This window comes from Poromitra crassiceps (genome assembly GCF_964638095.1).
Source record: "Poromitra crassiceps genome assembly, chromosome: 8".
Taxonomy (NCBI): Eukaryota; Metazoa; Chordata; class Actinopteri; order Beryciformes; family Melamphaidae; genus Poromitra; species Poromitra crassiceps.
Genome location: NC_139629.1, coordinates 42,976,751 through 42,997,137, shown reverse-complemented (window position 1 = coordinate 42,997,137; position 20,387 = coordinate 42,976,751). Strand labels below are relative to the sequence as shown.

The window sequence follows — 20,387 nt, the reverse complement described above, 5'->3', positions numbered from 1 at the left end:
AAATTCTTAGACTTAGTTATGGCAAGATTTTCTAACTAGGTGATTGCCCTAATTGTCGTCAGTGATGTCATCCATGAGGATGTCATCAGTGATGTGATAGAGCAGGCGAGGCCGCAACACGCAGTGGTAATCAGTGCAAGTGATAGATAAGAGCAAGTGAGCCCGCACAGCGGACGAGCTGCAGGGCGGGTGAGGGAGCAAGTGAGCCCGCACAGCGGTCGAGGCCACGCAGCGGCCGAGCTGCGTATGCAAGCAGCAGGGCAGGCTCGGCGAGCTGCGCGGGCGAGCCTACGAATCGAGCACACGTAGCGCGGGAGATGCCTACTTACTCAAATTGCCCAACATGCAATTCTTAGCAACCAAGTTGAATTTCATCCTCTAGGCCTAAGGATGACATTTCAATCATAAAAGTTGATAGGAAACAACATTAATGGGTCCAAGAAATTTCCAGTAGACTACTGATCAGCTTTTTCCATCAGAGCTACAAACATCTGGAACTCTACTGCCAGTAGCATCAGACAAAGCCCCAACTTTACAAGTTTTAAACACCAGCTGAAATCATGGCTGAAATCTCAACAATCATGTAGTCAACAACACCCAATACCAAGCAGTGCACCTTTTTTATCTTATTTTGTACAGTATGTGTTGCATTTTATGCTTTTGTACTTGAATTGTATTATGTACTGTATGTGTACCAGATTTACACTGTGATTATAACTCTGTTTTATTGTGTTTTTGACTGTCCTCATCTAGGGACCCAGGGACTGCAGATGAAATGTAGCTTCCTACAGTAGCTAATTCTGACTCTCCATTGTCCCTGTCAAATAAATAAAATAAATAAAGTGTAGTCTAACCTTGGTATCAAATTAAAGGAAGCGATTCACATTTTCAATTCCACTAACTTCTGTGTGTTGAAATGAGTCACATTTAAATGATTAACCATCATGTTTGAAAAGCGTTCAGTTACACAGCACGATGAGGAACCTTAATTGAAATACGTGAAGGGAAGGGAATGAGGAAAATGGCATTATGTTTATTAAAAGCAGGTTGATCCATTCAGACATCCTAAAGCAACTGGACTGGAGGTACACGACCATTCTCATGCCAAATAGCAATTGACAATCAAATGCCATCATCGCTACTTTGTATTATGTAAGCTTTGTTAGAAAAGTCAATAATCATCACTGCCACTTGTACTGTATTACAATGCTGATCATGAAAGACAGGAAAAAGGCATGTCATCTTTATTACAATGCTGCTCATGAAAGACAGGAAAAAGGCATGTCGTCTTTGAGGCCAAAAGGCCCAATAATAACCCAAGAAAGCACCAACAATGACATAATGCTCCAAACATGCGGTACGGTCTGCTGCTGATAAATGATAGGAGGATGAGCCATCATACAATTTGGACAAAGGAGGAAAATAAATAAATAAAGCCACTCGGATAATAACAACATGGACAATAATCATAAAGACTTAAGGCTCATTTGGGACCTGAGGATTTCATACATACAGTGTACGATGACGCGGCGCACTGCTCAGTGTGCCTTTGTTTGCTCTGCACTTATGGAAGGAATGAGGGAGGGAGGCTGCACATTGATTCATCAACACACTTCTGCTGCTCACAATGGAAGCCAATTTGGACGTGTCCACTCTGTCACTTCTTGTCATGTTACAACGGGGTGGAAGAGAAGCTCTTTTTTTTGCTCCAAACCTTTGGTTCCAGTCTGCAGCACGACTTCTGAGGTGATCTGGTGTCACACAAAAGCAAGAAGAAAATCTAGGCATGGTACAAAGGTCCCAAAGTATGGTTTGTCATAAAGCGATGAGGCTTGTGAACGTTCCCCGTTCTTCTGCCAGGGATCGGTAACAGGGTTGGTTTTGCTTCTTGGTAGTCAGTGCAGTAAGCTTCCCAAAGACAGTCCAAGCGGAGGAAGGGAATGACTTTGACGATTTCTTGATGTATGCACGTCTTGAACCAAGCTCAAATACAACTTCACCCACCCACATATAATTTATATGAGCATTGTAAGTGCTTCATCGTCTTATCCATCCCCACGTATAGCGACAGATAGAATTCCTTCATCCAATAAAAGTTCAAAGACACATATCTATCCGATAGAATTCACAGATCCCCCGTAGGACACGTAGACATCCTACTGTATTGTGCGTCATACATCACCTTGCCTCGAAGGTGAAAACCTTAGGAGAATATCCACTGGTAGGAAGGGAGCAGAGAAGAAGAAAATTGCTTCAGAAAGACTGCAGTCGAGTCACAATGTCCTTTCAGTTCCATGAAAGCAGCTTCTGAAAGAGACGGATCCTTTCAATAACTCCTTTAGAAAGGTGAGTGGAGAGAAGAGATCTTCTCCACAAAGAGATCTTTGTAGGAAGAAGAGGACGGAGACGTTGGGGCAGGGGAGCAGGTGGAGAGGCGGCTGTGAGCCTCTGTATGTCTTTGACCTACAGTTTCTGCTGTCAGTACGCAGCTGTGGTGCTCGGGTCCTGCAGATGTTTGTCATAGCACAGTTCTGGCTGTGAGGACGATGGAGGCCACAAGGTTGAGGAAGGGAAAGGCTGTGGACTGTGGCGCCGCTCCGATGGCTATGGAACCTGGAAGACACATTAAGACAAAGAAATCAAAACCCTACAGGTATTTCTGTTGCATGCTTAGTCTCTGCTGGAGGTCGGTTACAACAAGTAAATATAAAGTGTTTTGCACACATGGGTTTCAAGTACAAACTCAGGTCTCACATAAATAGGCACAGTACGATACAATTAGGCCACTTATAATTTGGGTGAGGTATGGGCAGCATGGTAAGGTATTGGTAAGGTAAGGTATAACAGCATGGTGTACTGTAAGTACGCAAATATATCAGTAGATGGCACTGGTACACTGTACTCTATTTTAGAGCAAGCTGAATTCCATTTTTAAAAAGTACAAGTCCTAACATTTACATTACATCTTTACTTTTTAGGCATTTTGTTGAGACTTTAAAGGAAGAATCCACCCTAAAACACTTAAACGCTGTAAAAAAAACAAAAAACAACATTGGCTATTGGCAGTGTATCTCGCATTTCTGGGCCCATTTTGTTGTTTGGTGGTGTATTTTTCTGTCCAAATGGAGACAGCACGTCACATCGAGATCATTCCACTGCAGATACAATGAAAAATAAAAAAAAATAAAAAATGTCAGCTATCTGGCACATTAAATGTAAATGTGAGGTTTTCTTCTTAGTCCCTCAGAATCAAAGAGCAATGTCTTCTTTCCAGACTCACCACTTTGTACTGACATTAAATCCTACAGGGAGAAATCCATCATGGAAGAGGCAGAGATACCAATTTCTCCACTGACAGTAGCCTCAATAGACCAGAATGCAATGCAGCCCCAATCGTAGATACGGCCCAATGTCCAACTAGTCGGCTAGCTAACTGTATTATGTGCTCACACGGCAACTTTTGATTGAAAGCAACATGTTCACACCCCTCCTCTGGGTGCTGTTGAACAGCATTCTGGGAAATGTAGGAAATTACCAACTCAATTAGAAGTAGATGAGGCAGGCTGAGTGGGCTCACAAAAAAGGAAATTACAACACTCCATCACAAAGTAATCATGCATTGAACATTTCAGATTCATGATATCTAACAGTGACTACGTTGCATGCACACAATATTCCGGTTTTTGCCCATATTCGGAAAATGACAATATTCCGACTAAATGAATAATCCACTAATATTCCCGTTTACATGCAGCTGTAGCTCGCCCTCCCTGACACGTGAGGGAAGGGGGGAGAGAGAGAGATGCAGGTAGGCGGAGTTTTTCTGTTGAGAATAAACAGAGCAGCACTATTCTTACGAGCATCACTTGATCCATTTCAGGAGCTTGCTGCTGAAAAATTTGGCGTTGCGCATCCAAGTCTTTCATAAAAAGTAGGCTAGTAGCCTACGTTATTACCTCGCAGGCTCGCAAGCATTGTGGACTTCCGTGGGCACCACTGTCTCTTTAAATATCACTCTCTTTAAATCGATGTTTCTCATCTCCTACCGATCAGAAATGTCGGCTTTTCTTTTCGCATGCCAGAGAGATGATGGATTATATGATTATATCGCCTCTTCTAGAGCTTTCTAGCACACATCAGCTGACCACAAACAGGCAACATGCGTCGCAAACTGCGGTAAAAAACCTGATTGAGACCCATATTTCGAATGCGCTGTATACATGATCAAAGAATCCTCCTAAAACCCGAATAACACTGGAATAACCCAGATGTCTTAATCGGAAAATGCAAAATTCGGAAAAAGGACAAATTCAGAAAATGCAACTGGAATATGCTGTTTACATGACCCTTATCAAATTCAAAATATTGTCATTTTCCGAATAATAGTGGAATATTGTGTGCATGTAAACATAGTCAGTGTAAGAGCATCTGAGGGTGGATTTTTGATCAAATGACTTGCTAACATGGATGGTTTTTGCAGTGAGGTCTCGCATCCTGAGACAGAATGCTTCACGGTCCTAAACTGTCCCACCTGCTATCCTGGGGATGGTGATCTGGCGGCTGCTGCTGCCCTCCCCTCCCTCACTGAAGGGCTTAATCTGGATCACGTAGTCCTGGTTGACTGGCAGCGACAGCTCCAGGGAGGTGGTGTTGGTCTCCACCACACTGGGACGGCTGTGTTTGTCCTGGCTGTACATGACCTACAGGAAAGCGAGAGAAGGGCAGATGACGAGAACGTATAGCGGTGCCTATATATAGAGCGCATTCTTGTTGATGCACCGTGAAAAGCGGAGTTTTTCTGAGTCTCCTTCAGACGGCTTTGTGAGATGTAGGTATGCCGCACAGCTTTCTGAAACTATTTGAATTTGAATTTTGGGGATCCTCATATGATCGTGTACAGGCAGAATGAGAGACAAGGGGAACGTAGAGACGCATCTGTCCTCATTTTTCCAGTTGCATTTTGACTTGTCGATGCGCAGTTGCTCTGCTCATTTGAACATAATCCCTAAATTAATTGGACTGCTATACCGTACCGAATTGAGAATAACAACCGATCTTGTGTTTTCCAGAGATGTATTCACACAGAAGTAGATTTCACCGAGATGTACTATGACTTTACATGACGGACCCAGATTTGACAGTTGTGATACACATGTGATCACGTGATCACACATCATGTAGGAACCTGCAAATTAAACATGTTCCAACAGCTGTGGAGGCTGACGGGCCAAGTGACACTTCAGGAAGACATCATATTATTATGACGTTAAAACTATATTTCTATAGCAAACCAATCCTGTATGACAACCTGGCAAGATGAAAACAATAGAAACCTACCAGGAATGTGTGAAAAGACTCTTCAAAATAAGCCAATGTTTTTCCTACACAGCGTATTGTATAGGCAGTTATGAGGCTGAGATTACAGAGTGTGTTCGTAAGAGCTATCAAGGGACTGTTTCTGCAGAAATGATTAGAGCTATATAGCTCCATTCACTTCCAATTCAAATGCGGTTGTTAACGTGCTGTGAGAAGTGGATGCACGCTTACTCTGAACGATCCGTTTATTTAGACGAATACGAGTGCAGTCAAAACTGGCAAAAAAAAATATTCAATGTAGTCTTATAAAAAGTCAGCGGAGCGGTTGACAGCCTGTCAAGGCTGTAAGTCCTTAGAGTCATTCCCAGTTACATTACAATCTATAAAACCACTCACTCGTCATAGATCTGCAGCAGCCACATCCCTAAACCCCAATCCTCCAGAGGAGAGTCGAGCTCTCGCCTCCTTACCTTGTATCCGGTGACCTCGGACTCGTTCTCCAGGGCGTGAACTTGATCCCACCTCAGGATGACCTTGGAGTTGGAAGTGTCCCACATTATTTTGACTGGGGCTTGACTAGGGGCTGCGAGGGTGGGGGGGGTGGGCAGGGAGAGGAAGAGGAAGAAGGAAAACAACAACACACCCGATCAATATACAGTAAGTCCTGACCCAACTCAGCGTGAAGGAGCTTTCTCGTGATCAGTTTATCATCCCACTGTTGGGAGCTAACAGCTAGCTGGAATATGTGTGTGGGAGTGAGGAGTGAGTCTTAAGTGTGTGTTTGTCTGTGTGTGTGTGTGTGTGTGTCTGTGTGTGTGTGTGTGTGTGTGTGTGTGTGTGTGTGTGTGTGTGTGTGTGTGTGTGTGTGTGTGCGTGTGCGTGTGTGCGTGCATGTGAGGAGAGGTGGAGAGAGTGAGGAAGAGATGTAAAACTACATAACAGATGAAGATACGGTGTGTTTCTACTGTGATGATGATGATGATACATTCACGACTTTAACTCTAACTGGACAGTGCACCTGCAGCCAGAGATGACAAAACAGTGAAGAACAACAGAAGGAAAGCAAAGCACTCAAACAGAGAGTCCATGCATTAGGGTTGCCAAAAGTATCGATAGTATCTATAAGTATCAATACAAAAAATTTGAAACGGATACAATACTAATTTGCAACAGTTTTGATACCATCAGTGTTTTCTTTTAATGAAAAATCACAGATTTTTCCCTCCCTATCATTGGTGGGTATCTGTTGCTTCAACAATCTAAACGTGTTCTGATGGCTAGAGGCAGGGCTAATCTGCTGTCTAAATTCAAAGTTTTATCAGGCCAAGATTATGGAGAAGTGTGCGTCTGTCCATCCATCTGTCTAACCTTATTTTTATACCTCTTGATGTGTCGTCATCCCCCCCTTCCCGTGGTATCGTAAATGTATGTATGTAATGTAAATGTAATATCGTAAATCGAGTATCGACATTTTCCTGGGTATCGGTATCGAAGTAGAGATTCTAGTATCGTGACATCCCTGCCATGCAATATGTTTGAAGCGAGAGAGTCCTTACGTGGTTTCTTGGTTGTGACATTGACGATGGCGCTCTGGGGTCCCACCCCGGCACTGTTGTAGGCCCGCAGGGACACATAGTAGGTACTGCTGCCCTCCAGCTCTCTGATGAGCACGGATGTCCTGTTCCCCACCGTCCTGAGCACGCTGGCTGCTTCCTGCACGGATGTCCTGTTCCCCACCGTCCTGAGCACGCTGACTGCTTCCTGCTTGTCCCTCTCAGCCCAGTACCGCAACTAAAGACACACAACAAACATACCCATTATTATACAGCATTCATCGCATTATCGAAACACATAACTGCAATGTTACACATGTGGGTATGATTCCTGTGGGGCATCAACAGCACGCTCATACAGATGACTTCCTGAATCCACAATTGGACACTTGGCAGCACCGCAAAAAGGTCAATTGCAAAAATCAAGCAAACATATAAATGAATTAATAAATTAATAAATCAATATTCAAATGCCACAAGCTGTTCTATCCATTCTTTCCATTCTATAAGTTCAATTCCAAATGTGTGGGCATGTGTTGGCTTGACCTCGTAGCCCAGGATGCGTCTGCGGTTGTTGCTCCAGGCCAGAGGCTTCCAGGTGACCTCCACCTCGGACGCCGATACACTCCTCGCCTTCAGCCTCGCCGGAGCTCTGCTGGGCTCTGAGAGGCACACCGGAAAACCAAGATGGAGGGGAGAAGGTATGGAATCACTACGCCCACACTTACAGTATACAGTAGAACTTAACAGAGTCTATACTACACAGTGGCTTCATCCACTTTCTTTCTCTGGTACATACTGTACTAGCTGAAGAAGGCTGCAAGTCCTTCTGTATGGAAGTAAGAAACTGTTGATTGCATTAGAATTTGTCAACCATTTGGCAACATGTTTGGCAACATGACTGTATTTCAAGATTGAATGAGCAAATCTTCGAGGGTAATTGTGTGAAAGTGTAAATACGTGTTTCAGCAACAATTATTTGGGGTTGACAAGAGATTGGATTGGAGCTCTCATATGGCTCTGGGGCAGTGGGTGTTCAAAACTATCCCAAAAATTATATCTGCACGGCTGCATCTGTAGCCTCCCACGCGATTCACAAGGGTTTAATTTCAAGACACGTTCGTCTGAAACATGTCTTGAAATAAAACTCTTGAAAGGTGAAGACAGCAAACGGGCGTACGCAGATTTGGATGGAAACTACCTGTGCACTGAGAAAAAGAACATCTTAACAAGCTATTTAGTCTCCTGTTATTTTTCTCAAAAGAAGTGCAAAATGTGCCAAGAGGATGAGACCATTCATCTTGTTTCCAAAGCAAATCAACTAGTTCTTGAATAAGGGGACATTCACACCAAAAGCATTTTTTTTCAGTCGGAACGCTATGAAAATCATGTCGAGGACGCTTCCATTGTGCACAAAACACAGTGCACGGAGCGTTTTTTTTGTGCTCCGTTTGTTTTCCCCTGTAGTCGCGTGCAGTACAGATCAGAACACAACGACCACAAGGACGGTAGCCAGCTAGTTTTGTCTGTTTGATGTTGTTCACTGTCAACATGAAAGCCAGATTATTGCCAATTCTGGCAGCAGCGGAGGTTGAAAATCCCTCGGGAGGAGAAAAGGTAGGAGGAGTGAAAAAGACGAGCAGGGCGCTTTTCCTCTAATGTGCAACTTTTTTCAGCTTTAAAACGCCCACAGCGCTCCTCCAAAAACAAAAGACGCCACCAGCGCTAAACGCCAGGTGCGTTCATTAAAAGAGGAGCACGTCTAGCGCGTCCTTAGATAGAGAATTAATTGCAGAAAGACGCTGGCAGCTCCAAAAACGCTTTTGGTTCTGAATGTCCCCTAAGGTCACATTTTCTTGAAACAAGTGGAGTGCTCTTCCATATTCTGCCTTCTACTTTGTTGCCAAACAAGTGAAACTTGATTTGCAAAGAAGAAGTATCACCCTGTTGGCAGATTTCTTCGCTGTCAGAGAAATTACATTTTAACACTCAGCATGAGATCAACTGGTCAATCAACTGGTGGGTGTGGACTTATATAATCACTGGCATAGTGTTGATGATCTTCAAATGAACACTGTTGGTTTTGCTGTGCAGAGGTTATGTTGCACACACGTACCTTCCTCAGCTGAGTAGATGGTGGTCACTGGACCGAAAGGTCCTTCTCCCTTGTTGTTGTACACGCCCACTTTGACTTGGTAGGGCGAGAAGGGAGGGATGCTCTCGTTCTTGAAGACGTATCTGGAGGCGTCGGGCGAGGTGACGGCGGCCTGCATCCAGCCCGGCGCCCCGTGTGGGCGGAAGGCCACCACGTAGCCGAACCCCGGGCCACTCTGCAGCTCCTCAGGAACAGGCTGAGGAGCGACGAGAGGAGACAGCTCACACGGATGACTCAGGGTAGTAGGACATGACTCATCTTAAAGATATTAATACCAACAGGAAATGCAGCTATGTATGGATTTAGCAGTGATACTCAACTTGCGGCCCGGGGGCCAGATTCGGCCCGCGATAGGGTGCCAAGTGGCCCCCTGGCCATTTTCTAATTCACAATGAAAACTATAAAGTTTGACTGAGCTCCAGCAAATTTCTCAAATCTAGCAAACTGCTCACCACCCAGGTACTTATATGTACTAACTTAACCTATCCTGTGTGCACAAAATTGTCAGACTAAACTCCGGCTGACACCCCAAATACCTACAATCCGCTACAGAAAAATTTAGATGATTAATGTTTGTTTATTAACTGGCCCCTGGCCTCCTGTCATTTTGCAAACGTGGCCTCTGGGAAAAGCAAGTTGAGTATCCCTGGATTAGGGCAATTTCAATCGTGCAGAGAGTGGTACTTTTGAGTCTGCTAACATGTACTTATCACTGTGTCTGATGAAGTGTTATAGAGTTATCCTTGATATGTTCAGACTTCACATTAAAGGATTTGAACCAATCATTCAAAAACACTCCAAACCCTGCCCAACTCCATACAGGTCAATGGGACCACAACCCAACTTCTCGCTATAAATATGAAGTCAAAATGTTGTTGTTTTTACTAGAAGTTATGGTCTAAGTAGCCAATTTTACTTCTTCTAATGTGTGTCCTTATGGCGATTTGCCAAGTAATTGTGTGATTAATATAACAGATATAAAATGGGGTTGTTTTCATAGTGATTGCCCAAAAAAATCTCAAGTCTATGTTTTGAACAATTAAAATTTCAACAATTAAAATGATATAAAGAAAGGAAGTTGCACACTCAAAATCTCCTCTGCTGTGTTTAATGGGTTACACCAACATGTTTCGGCGAAAGTGCCTTCGTCAAGGTGCAGTGAACAACAACAATTAAAATGATGACAAAAGTTGTAGGGGGGGGGGGGGGGGGGTTTAATTGGAAAGAGAAACAGAGTACAAAGGTTTCAGTGCTCAAGCTCATTGTTAGTGACCTTTTATGACTGTTGTTGTGTGCCATATCAATATTATGCAAAATGCAGGTTTACCTCCCACGTGATGACCAGCTCTGAACGACCGCCACCACCGCCGTTCACTCTGGATGGAGTTATCCTGGGAGCTGTCAGATCAACCACGGTTTTCAGAAGCATGTTTATGACTAATTCATATCAGCGTTCGAACTGGAAGGAATGTCAGAAGTTGTGATACATACGCATTTCTTTGGTGCGGGCCTTCCTGGAGGGTTTGCTGGGCTCTCCTGTCCCCACGTTGTTGGTTGCCAGCACTCTGAACTCGTACTCCACCCAGGGACTCAGGTCAGTGACGGTGGCCGACAGCTGCTTCCCCCCCAGCAGCTCGGGAACTGAGAGACACCAGACAAATACGCTTTCATCAAAGTCCACTGCTGGCCATGTGTTATTTACTGTCGTTTCATTTCATGTGCAATGTCTGGAAGGGATAGCAGCTTATTTATTTATTTGTTTGTTTGCTTTTCACATCCATGCACCCCAACACATACATTACAGTACAGAGGCCAGACCTACCGGTGGTAACAGCCTGCCACCCCAGAGAGAACGGTGTTCTGGCCTGGATGGCGAAGCTGAGGATGGGGCTGTGGTTGTCCGGTCCCGGGCCCCAGGACAGAGAGGCAGTGGTCTCCGTCATCTGGGTCACCTGGAACTCCCCAGGGAGGCCCGGGGGACCTTGGGGGAATAATTAGTCACAGTTCATTCACACCAGATGACACAGTACACTGCAGACGAGAGGTGGAGGAAAGTCAGGTACAGAGTGGTGGGATCATCATTCATGCTTACAGTCGATGTAATAGATTGATTACATCGGATACTGGCAGGAGCAGCTGCTAACAATTTCGTAAGCTACTTTGTCGTATTGAAATGCAGCGGATTCCGCCTCAACTACATTAGTGGCAGTGAAGTGAAACAAATATGAATTGTAACTTGCAGATGGATTTGTTCTTTCAGGTGTATTTCTGCTAATCTCATGTTACACATTTTTTCAGAAGCGCGGGTTTATGTATAGTCTAGGAATGAAATGGGGACCATAATGTGTATTGTAGTAGGGGGGTTTATATGGGGAAATAAAGTGCTGATCATTTATATATCAGTTACCTCTGATGACCACATCAGTAGCAATAGACACGCTGTCCACTTTGGTCTGGACGGCACATGTATACTTCCCAGCATGCCTTAGCTGAATGTTCCGGATCATGATGTCACCAGCCGAGCGCTGTCAACACAGAAGGTCCAAAAATGTGAAATAGGAAAATATCAGGATTCCAAAGTTGCAAAATGAACTAAAAGCACTCCAAATATGAGCCCAATGTCACAGCGATTTCTTTTGGCTTTTCAGTGTATTAAATAATGGAAGAGAAAAGTTATGACACGGGTCCAAGGACACAACAAATGACTGAGTGCAGGTGTTCACGATGAATTATGAGGACACGTCTTTGTGAGGAATTAAAAGGCTTCTTTCAGTCCCATCCCTTTTATTCCATCTCATTCCGTTTAGTTGTGGCAGAAGCAGGTCTCCACGGCACAAAACCAGGTCTCCACGGCACAAAACCAGGTCTCCACAGCACAAAACCAGGTCTCCACGGCACAAAACACATCCCTGACTAACGTTCTTTCCTAGGAACAAAAAAGACCTGACAAAAAGGGTCACCTTGACGCTGACCAAGAAGACTTAGGGGTCATCTCTTCCACCAGTCAGACAACTCTTCTGAAATGTACACGTTTTATCTACAAGCCACATCAGACCAGAATCTCCCTCACACACAGACACACACAAATTAAAATAAGAAGATTTCTTTTTATCTGCACCAGAAGACTGAGTTCTATTGAATTGATGTTGGCCAATTAGTCACATTAGATAATTAAATACATTTTGTATCATGTTACCAAAAGGGGGAATTGCTTTCTTCCTTCTCTTTTGAGTTCTGTACTCCAGGTAGGGAATGAGTCCTTACCCCAAGTGAAGGAGTTCAAGTATCTCCAGGTCTTGTTCTCGAGTGAGGGGACGATGGAGCGGGAGATGGGCCGGAGTATAGCGGGAGATGGGTCGGAGTAGCGGGAGCGGTATTGCGTTCGCTTTACCGGACCGTTGTGACGAAAAGAGAGCTGAACCACAAGGGAAAGCTCTTGATCTACTGGTCGATCGTCGTTCCTACCCTCACCTATGGTCATGAAGCATGGTCATGGCTGAAAGAACAAGATCGCGGACTACAAGCGACCGAAATGGGTTTTCTCAGGAGGGTGGCTGGCATCTCCCTTAGGGATAAGGTGAGAAGCTCAGTCATCAGTGAGGGACTCGGAGTAGAGCCGCTGCTCCTCTGTGTAGAAAGGAGCCAGTTGAGGTGGTTCGGGCATCTGGTAAGGATGCCACCTGGTCACCTCCCTACTAGGGAGGTGTTCCAGCCCAGGCACGTCCAGCTGGGAGGAGACCACAGGGCAGACCGAGGGCTAGGTCAGTGGAGAGCATTGACTGTATATGTGGAGAGATGATATCTCCACGCTGGCCTGGGATCCCCCAGTCAGAGCTGGCTAAGGTGGCCAGGGAAAGGGAAGTTTGGAGTCCCCTGCTGGAACGGCTACCTCCTTCATTCTCATTTCATTATTCAACCTATAATTTAGTGTTTTATTCTGGTTTATCATCTGTCACACATTTCCCCCATTTCATGAAATACATGGTGTGTTACCTAGTAGGTAGTTAATAAATATATATGTCTTCACTATAAAGTTGGTTGTTTTGTATTTCCTTCTCTGCAGAGAAAAGTAAACCCTGAACTGACAAGATTTCATCATCTTCAGAGTGATGACTGATTAGTATAGCCAAGTAAAGCTCTTGGTTTTATATGAAGGTGGTGCCTCTACAAGTGTAATTTGATATATTGATCAAAGTTTCATATCTCCGTACCTTTAATAAATTCGAAATTTGATCTTCTCGACTCGACACGCTACATAGTTTATAGACAGTCTATGGCCCTCCAAGGCCTAATGTCTAATGGTTTGAACTTTAAAGTCCCAGCTCATGTCTTATCTGAGAAAGTAAGGGACTGTGAAACAGTACGAGACTCAATAATGACTTTGATGTAGAACCAGGGACAGATAAAAATTCGGCGGCTGCTTGTCATTGCCTCTTCGGAAACCATCTGACATCATTAAAATGTTTCAACTGGGGATAGGATGGGTCACGGATCTGTCAGTTTGGTGCATTTTATATACAGCAGGAAAAACAACTCCAAGTTCCCTTCTTACTCTAAATTAAATGAGACTCTAGAGAAAGTCCTACACACATGCAGTAAAAAGTCCTTGACATTCTCTGCCCGTAGTACATCATGCCTGCGCATGCTGTCACCTACTGTCCTATGCAACATCCTGTCTGCTGTGTATTTTGAGTATGCAGTGAACTGAATCTATTAGCTGGGTGATTTTTGAAATGATTTATTGACAAGAGAGAGATGGGTTACACTGGGGAAAAAAAAATACTGGGCAAAATGTTAACTGCAATATTACAGAATTCAATAACAGTGTGTCGTGACTTGGTGGATTTGTTTGTTCATTTTCAGTTGACATTATGTTTCAATGATTTATCCACAGCTAAGTTAGAGCCCGGTTATAATGTATGTGGACCAGAGTCTGTAGTGTTGAGAAAAGTGTTTGCTTTGAGTTTGCCATTGCATCCTTCAGGCAGTCAGATGTAAACGTGTGTGCCCCTCTGTAGGGACCCTCTGTAGGGACCCTCTGTGGGGACTGTGTCTGCAACACCGCGCTTTCCCTCTCCCAGGCTGAAGTCATACAGTGGTCGGCAGCTGAAGTGAGTGTCTAGTTTGACCTGAAATATTTCACAGCTGTAGTTGCTTATGACATTGCTGCTCACATGGAGCCCATAGCTTTCCATTGGAAACTGCATTTGAGTTTTTGTTATACTTTATCCGTTTCAAATTTCACTGTTTTTCCAGATGGACACTACATGTTCCCTACTGTAAGTCTTATCTACAGTACAACACCGCTATTCACAGCTGTTACAGCAGCAGGACTGCAGCAGCAGCAGCAGCAGGAACAATTAGCCCTAAAACGAAGCGAGGAACATGCAGTCCGTTCTGAGCTCCAGTTTTTATACAAGTGCAAAATGTTCCAGACTGTTGAGAGGGGGTGGCTGTATAAACTGTAGAGATTAGAAAGTATTATTAGGGGATTCTACAGACAAAAGCTGCTTCAGTGTTACTGTACTTCTGTGTGCTTGGTCTAAATATGTAGTATTCACATAGTGTGCGATGCTTGTGTGTTAGACTCCCAAACAGCAAAGCTAAACGATGCTGCTGGGGGTTTTTGTACAGTAACTCTGTGCTGTGCTATCGTTTCCAGAGCAATTTTGAAAATCACAGCAGCCGGACATCATTTTTAATTGACCGAAATTAGTCCAAAGGGGTTTTTCCCCCCATTCACACTGAGCAATAATAACACAATGCTCAGGGAACCCTGTTACTACATGATTACTTCAAGGGTTTTATTATATTTATTGAAATTTGTATAGGAGCTTCAGCTGTTCGCAGTGTGTGTGTGTCGGATCACGCAGACATTTGTTTCAAAGCGTTTGGGTTTTTATACATGACCTCACCTCTATTTGTAACAGAGAAAGAGAATTGGAACTATTGAGAACACGTTTTTTTTAAGTTGTCTGGGGACACTGGGATTGATACACTGACGGGGAGCAGTGCTTCTTGGCATGTTACATTCTATTTGAAAGAGTTCACAGCAGACGTCATCTGCTCAGACATTTATACTGAGAAGCATGGCTGATGCCATCGTTTCTCCTTCTCAAAACCTCAGCTCGCATACAAATGAGTCTTACCACCATTCTGGCCTCGACATAGATGATGAAAAGTTGATTTAAAGAGTTTAACGACTGATGGAAATTAATATGTCACTAGTTTCCTTAGCACATGTCCGTGTCATGTCGAGTGTATGGTGCACGGCAGGGGCGTGCTCACATGCTGCTGTTCATGATCACAGTGAATGCATAATCAACTAGAGGTGATCAAGAAACCACCACCTTATAATTGCTTTTCCTAATTAAAATTGAACTATATTTGATGATCAAATGCATGGCTGAGCATTGAATCATGAATTCCTTGGGTGCTGCTTTTGTCAATGGAGGAGCTGTTATCAACAAGCGGAACAGGCAAACACAGGTTGTTAATAATAATAATAATAATTTAAAAGTCATTACAGTAAATGCATTGATCATTATTCTAATTGTTCAAACCTCACTACTATGATAAGGCAGAGAGCAATCTGGGCAGAGAGTTCCGCGCACGCAGCAGCGTGCAAACTAAAGCACGCAGCAGAGGTGAACACAGTGAACAGTCTCTCTTTTTTCCAATTATGTAAGGGTTAATGCACGATGAGGTGTCCATTATCAGAAATTATTGGACGACGTGGAGGCGTGAACCGTGCGTGGTTGCCTCCGCGAAGTCCATGGTCACTTGCCAAAGAAACAAAACAAGACCATTAATTTATATTTCCATGCATTTTGCAATCAAAATGTAGTTTTCATAACCTTGAATATGAGTTGAGAACCGGTGAGACAAAATAGTCCCCTCGGCTGCTCAAGATTAGGCTATCATTGGATAAAATGGCCGCTTAGTGCCTGCACCTGGCACAATTCTAGAGTCAAGCTAACTAATAATTTGGCCAATTGTATGTAACAACATACAAAATAAAATGGCAATGTCTAAGAATGCAACGCCATGTAACTGGGTCGTTTAAACTCGCATTCCAGGGAATTACTTTAACGTCTGCGTAAATGGCGCGAGGCTGGAGTAGACTGAAAACCATCTCAAGCTTTCAGTATGTTGGAGTCCAGGTATGTTTTGTACAAGGACGTCGGTCAGTGTGTTGCTGTTAACTGCCCATTTCGTTGTTTTCTTTTTGTTGATCTCGTCTTTTTCCTCTTCGACTTGATTTGTATCAGTAATAAGAGACAGCGCACGCTCTCCCAGAGCGCCTGGCTGCTGCTCGCTGCAAGTTGTAAACAGAGGGTTTGACAGTTGACAGCTGAGAGCCCGGCTTCTGATAGCTGACCAGAACGAAAATCTGATTTCTAAATAGCCTTATTTTAATAAACTGAGCACTCAAGGGGTAATCTAAATAGTTACTTTGACTGACTATTTTTTTTTCTAAACTTATAAAAGTGCCATATTAAGCGTTAACGGTGGTATAGAGCTCAAACGGCTCTGTCGTGATCCTGGCGCATTGATATGAACGGTGAACAGACCATTTAGCTAGGTGTACATTATCACTGTACATTATCGCAAATTAATAGACACCTTGCAGCCAATCAGAATCGAGTATTCACCCAGACCATGGTATAAGCAAGTTTAAATGTTGAAGAAGGCACTCAATATAACAAACAACAGTTTTAGGATCACTAAATACTTAAGAGTTTGTTAGCAAACTAAGCCTGTTCAGGGCCAAGCAAGCTTGTTCATCAACTTTCAGGGCAAGTTTCTCTGAATGTTGCTTGTACATTCAAATAAGCAGATCTTCTTCAACTATTTTCAGATTTCAGTGTATGACACAACATTTGAAAAGCTTACAATCTGCACTTTCTTCATCTGCATACAACTGAAAACTGGCCTACTTGTTACCCAAAACACCAGTCCCTTTTTGAGGATTATCAGTCAAGTGGCTCATGAAAGTATTCACTGTGCTTTTCAGACAAAACAAAGACAGCACTTACACCGCCGACTTTTTCAAAATAGCCCCCGTGGGTTCCAAAGTGGATCAGCTGCTCGTTGAAGAACCAGGTGAACTTGAGGTCCAGCGTGGGGTCATGTGACACCTGGCAGGGCAGCACGATGCTCTCGCCGACCGTCACGTCCAGATGCCCCGCTGGACTGGTGATGGCAGTCGGCTCTGGAAACACGGGGCACCCAGTTACGAAAGAGGACACACAAAGTGCAGGAAGGCTCTCTTCTTCCACTCTAGTTACAGCTTTGTCTGTATGGACAGTTCTCCACTCATTTCAGCTTGCATCTTTATTAGCTGCGACCAGCAGCGCTACAGTACAAGCCAGTCTGTCGGTCAGTTGGTCAGTTGGTTGGTTGGTCCACAAAAAGTTCACCGCCTTTTAGTGGGCACAGTTTTTGCCCTAGGAGGCTGAAACTTGGCATGTATGTCAAGTGTGTCTCTGTGAAGGGCTCAAAGGGGGCGGTCGGGGGGGGGGCACATTTCGAAATGCAGGATCGCAGGGTCAGAGGTCAGAGGGCTGAAATTTGACATGGAGGTCAAGTGTGTGTGTTTGTGTTCGTGCCAATTGCCAAAAAAAAGGGTGGGCAGTGTGTGTGTATGTGTGTGTGTGTGTGGGGGGGGGGGGGGTACATGCAGGGGGGCAGAGGAGGCAGAGTAGGGTGGGCTGCCCCTGGTGGCAGCAGCAGAGTAGGGTGGGCTGCCCCAGCCATCATACATGTAGCCTATTGCGAATTCGTGCTTGTTAGATTCCGGGAACACTGAGAAATGGCGGCGCTTTAAAATGAACCTCACTCTCAAAAATCGTTTTTTGTCAAATCCACACGTAGATATTAACCACAAATGAATAACACGTCTCAGGATGTATTGCTTTTGATTCTGCAGGTGAGTTTATATCGGATCTGTTGCCTGCAGTTTCCATAAATTGGAGCATGGTATCATCACCACTAAAGAAACAACCACAGGGAAGAAGAGAGAAAAAAAAACGCTCTCTCTCGCCATTTCCACAGGTCAGAGCCGTAATATCATTTGGACGCGTTTTTGCCTCGACAAAAAGTCATCCTATTTCCACCTCAGCGTGGCGCACATCAGCATAATCTTCGGTCCGTCTCGGTCGGGTGTCTCATTCAACAGCAGCGGCGGCGCAGTGCAGAGAACACAGCGCCGCCTGAGAGGCCCGTACACCGCTCCATTGTGAATTAGGCATGCATGTCATAAGCATCTAATGGACAGGCGAGCCGACGCAGCATGTCAGAGAGAGTCAGAGTCTATATTTGGCTCTGTCAAAACAAGCTTGTTTATCTCCCGCCCCCTGAGGAGACGCGACTGGTCGTAGCGATGCTTTCCAGGTGAGTCTTAGGGGAAGTTTGGCACCAGATTGCGAGATGAGAGCGGGGGAAACTTTACGCATATTGCAAAAGCTGTCAGGCTCATTTCCTGTTCAGAATGGAGGGAAAATAACAAATTGGCACCATTATTCCCGACAGCGAGTTCCTTCTCAGCACGGCGACTCGCATAAAACCTCCCGTTTGTTCCAGTCCGTTAGATGGATCTTAGACTTGAAAAGGTGTTAATTGCTAAGATGTTAAGTTATGCCTGAGCTTCAGAATTTCACGTTGCTTCGGAGAAATAAACAGTGCACTTGGATTTCAGTTCTGCCTGAGTAACACATGATAGGATGAACTGGTGGTGGCTGGCATCATATCTCCTTAATAAAAGGCACTGGTTGAATTTCATGAATATAACCTGCCAAGTTATGAGTTAACAAGCATGAATTCGCAATAGTTGCAACAAGTCAGGCAGCCAGCCTCCGAGGGCGAAAACTCTGGCCGACAAAGGGTGTTGAGTGACACTTTTGTGGACCAATCGAGCGACCAACAGAGCGAGCTATAGTTGAGCTGCTGTTCACGGCTAACAAGCGAACAGCACTCCGTGCAGCAGTGGGGTGAACGGGCACTGCACTAACTTCCAAATGAGGGAATTTTTGTAGACCAGGCATGTCCAAAGTCCGGTACTGGGGCCAATAGACCCTTTTCACGGGGGCCATTTTGTGTCGAAAAGGCAGAATAAACACAGGTGCAAGCAAAACACTAATGAGGGTTTCCAAATTCCAATCATGGAAGTTTGAAACCCTCATTAGTGTTTTGCTTGCACCTTGCACCTCTAAGTACAATTGTATGTGATTTCTTATTTTATTTTTTTATAACCCATATGATGCGAGAAGCACCTGGCCCCCCGGAATTTTCACATGATCTAATGTGGCCCCCATTCAAAAAAGTTTGAAGACACCCCTGTTGTAGACCAACCAGGCGACCGAGCGAGCCACAGACTGAGCTATAGAGCTGCTGGTCGCAGCTAAAAATATACACATAACGTATGATAGGCTAAGGCCCATTGATACATGCAAGGAGACTGTGGAAAAAGACAGAAAGTGAAAACGGGGTCCTATACCGTCCAATTTGCAATTCAAAAACGTCTGAAGAGGAATCACCAAAAGGCATTTTAATAGAGCGCTGTTGTTGACTCTGCTCTTTAGAGAGGCCGAGAAAATCCATTGCCTTGCAGAAGCGTGTGATTTAAATGGATTGAAATCTAAAACAAACCGAGCAAGGCTATTAGCCGCTGTACAAAAAAGTATGAATTAAACATCGGGGCGCAGGAATACAATGAGCCTTGAGTCACGCTTCCTCCAGCGACAGACAATCAGCTAATTGCACCGTACCTCTTGTCAGGTATGTGGAGGCTATAGTCTTTACAGTAGCAAGCAACTACCGTACATAAATCTTCAGTCTGTTAAATCCACTGTTTGTTCATAAAGTGCGCAGTAGTGACGGTTAATAACGGTTCAGTCGTCAGGTCAGTCGTCTCTCACAGCTCTTGTGAAGCTGATTTTAGGATCATTTATTTTGTGCTGCCCCGAAAATATTGACAAGCCCAAATGATGTGTAAGCTTATTGCAAACACTGGATAACAAAGCCTGTATGAAGCCTGTTGTTCCACTGAATTAAGATCAAGTTTGAGATCAAATAACAACCAAGCCCCTTCCTAAAACCCACGACAAACGGCGATTTCTACCTTCCGTTGAAGACAGTAAGGGCTGGTGATGATGGCTTACCTTTAACCAAAAGACTGCCAGCGCTGCTCGCTACTCCAAACTGGTTTCTGGCTACACACGTGTAGAGACCAGCGTCCATTTTAGTAACATTGGCAATCCGTAAGCTTCCATTATCCAACACAGTAACTCTGGAGGTAAAAACAAAAGCAAAGAAGAAAGGGAATTCATCACCACATTAGGTCAGTTGACAGCGCTTCACAA

General features: G+C 44.3%; 1 protein-coding gene across 1 annotated transcript in view; it reads right to left on the bottom strand.

Annotated features, from left to right (window-relative positions):
* Positions 1-2,172: 2,172 nt before the first annotated feature.
* cntn3a.1 (contactin 3a, tandem duplicate 1) overlaps positions 2,173-20,387 on the bottom strand; it is a 91,000-nt gene continuing 72,785 nt past the window's right edge. The window contains exons 11-22 of the mRNA XM_083641497.1: positions 20,187-20,314; positions 17,064-17,239; positions 11,432-11,549; positions 10,847-11,005; positions 10,516-10,665; positions 10,352-10,422; positions 8,986-9,220; positions 7,416-7,531; positions 6,873-7,107; positions 5,787-5,899; positions 4,532-4,700; positions 2,173-2,613 (exon numbers count right to left, since the gene is read on the bottom strand). Of these exons, the coding sequence (XP_083497623.1) occupies positions 2,519-2,613; positions 4,532-4,700; positions 5,787-5,899; positions 6,873-7,107; positions 7,416-7,531; positions 8,986-9,220; positions 10,352-10,422; positions 10,516-10,665; positions 10,847-11,005; positions 11,432-11,549; positions 17,064-17,239; positions 20,187-20,314 (1,765 nt within the window). The 3' untranslated portion in view covers positions 2,173-2,518. The remainder of the gene's footprint in view (positions 2,614-4,531; positions 4,701-5,786; positions 5,900-6,872; positions 7,108-7,415; positions 7,532-8,985; positions 9,221-10,351; positions 10,423-10,515; positions 10,666-10,846; positions 11,006-11,431; positions 11,550-17,063; positions 17,240-20,186; positions 20,315-20,387) is intronic.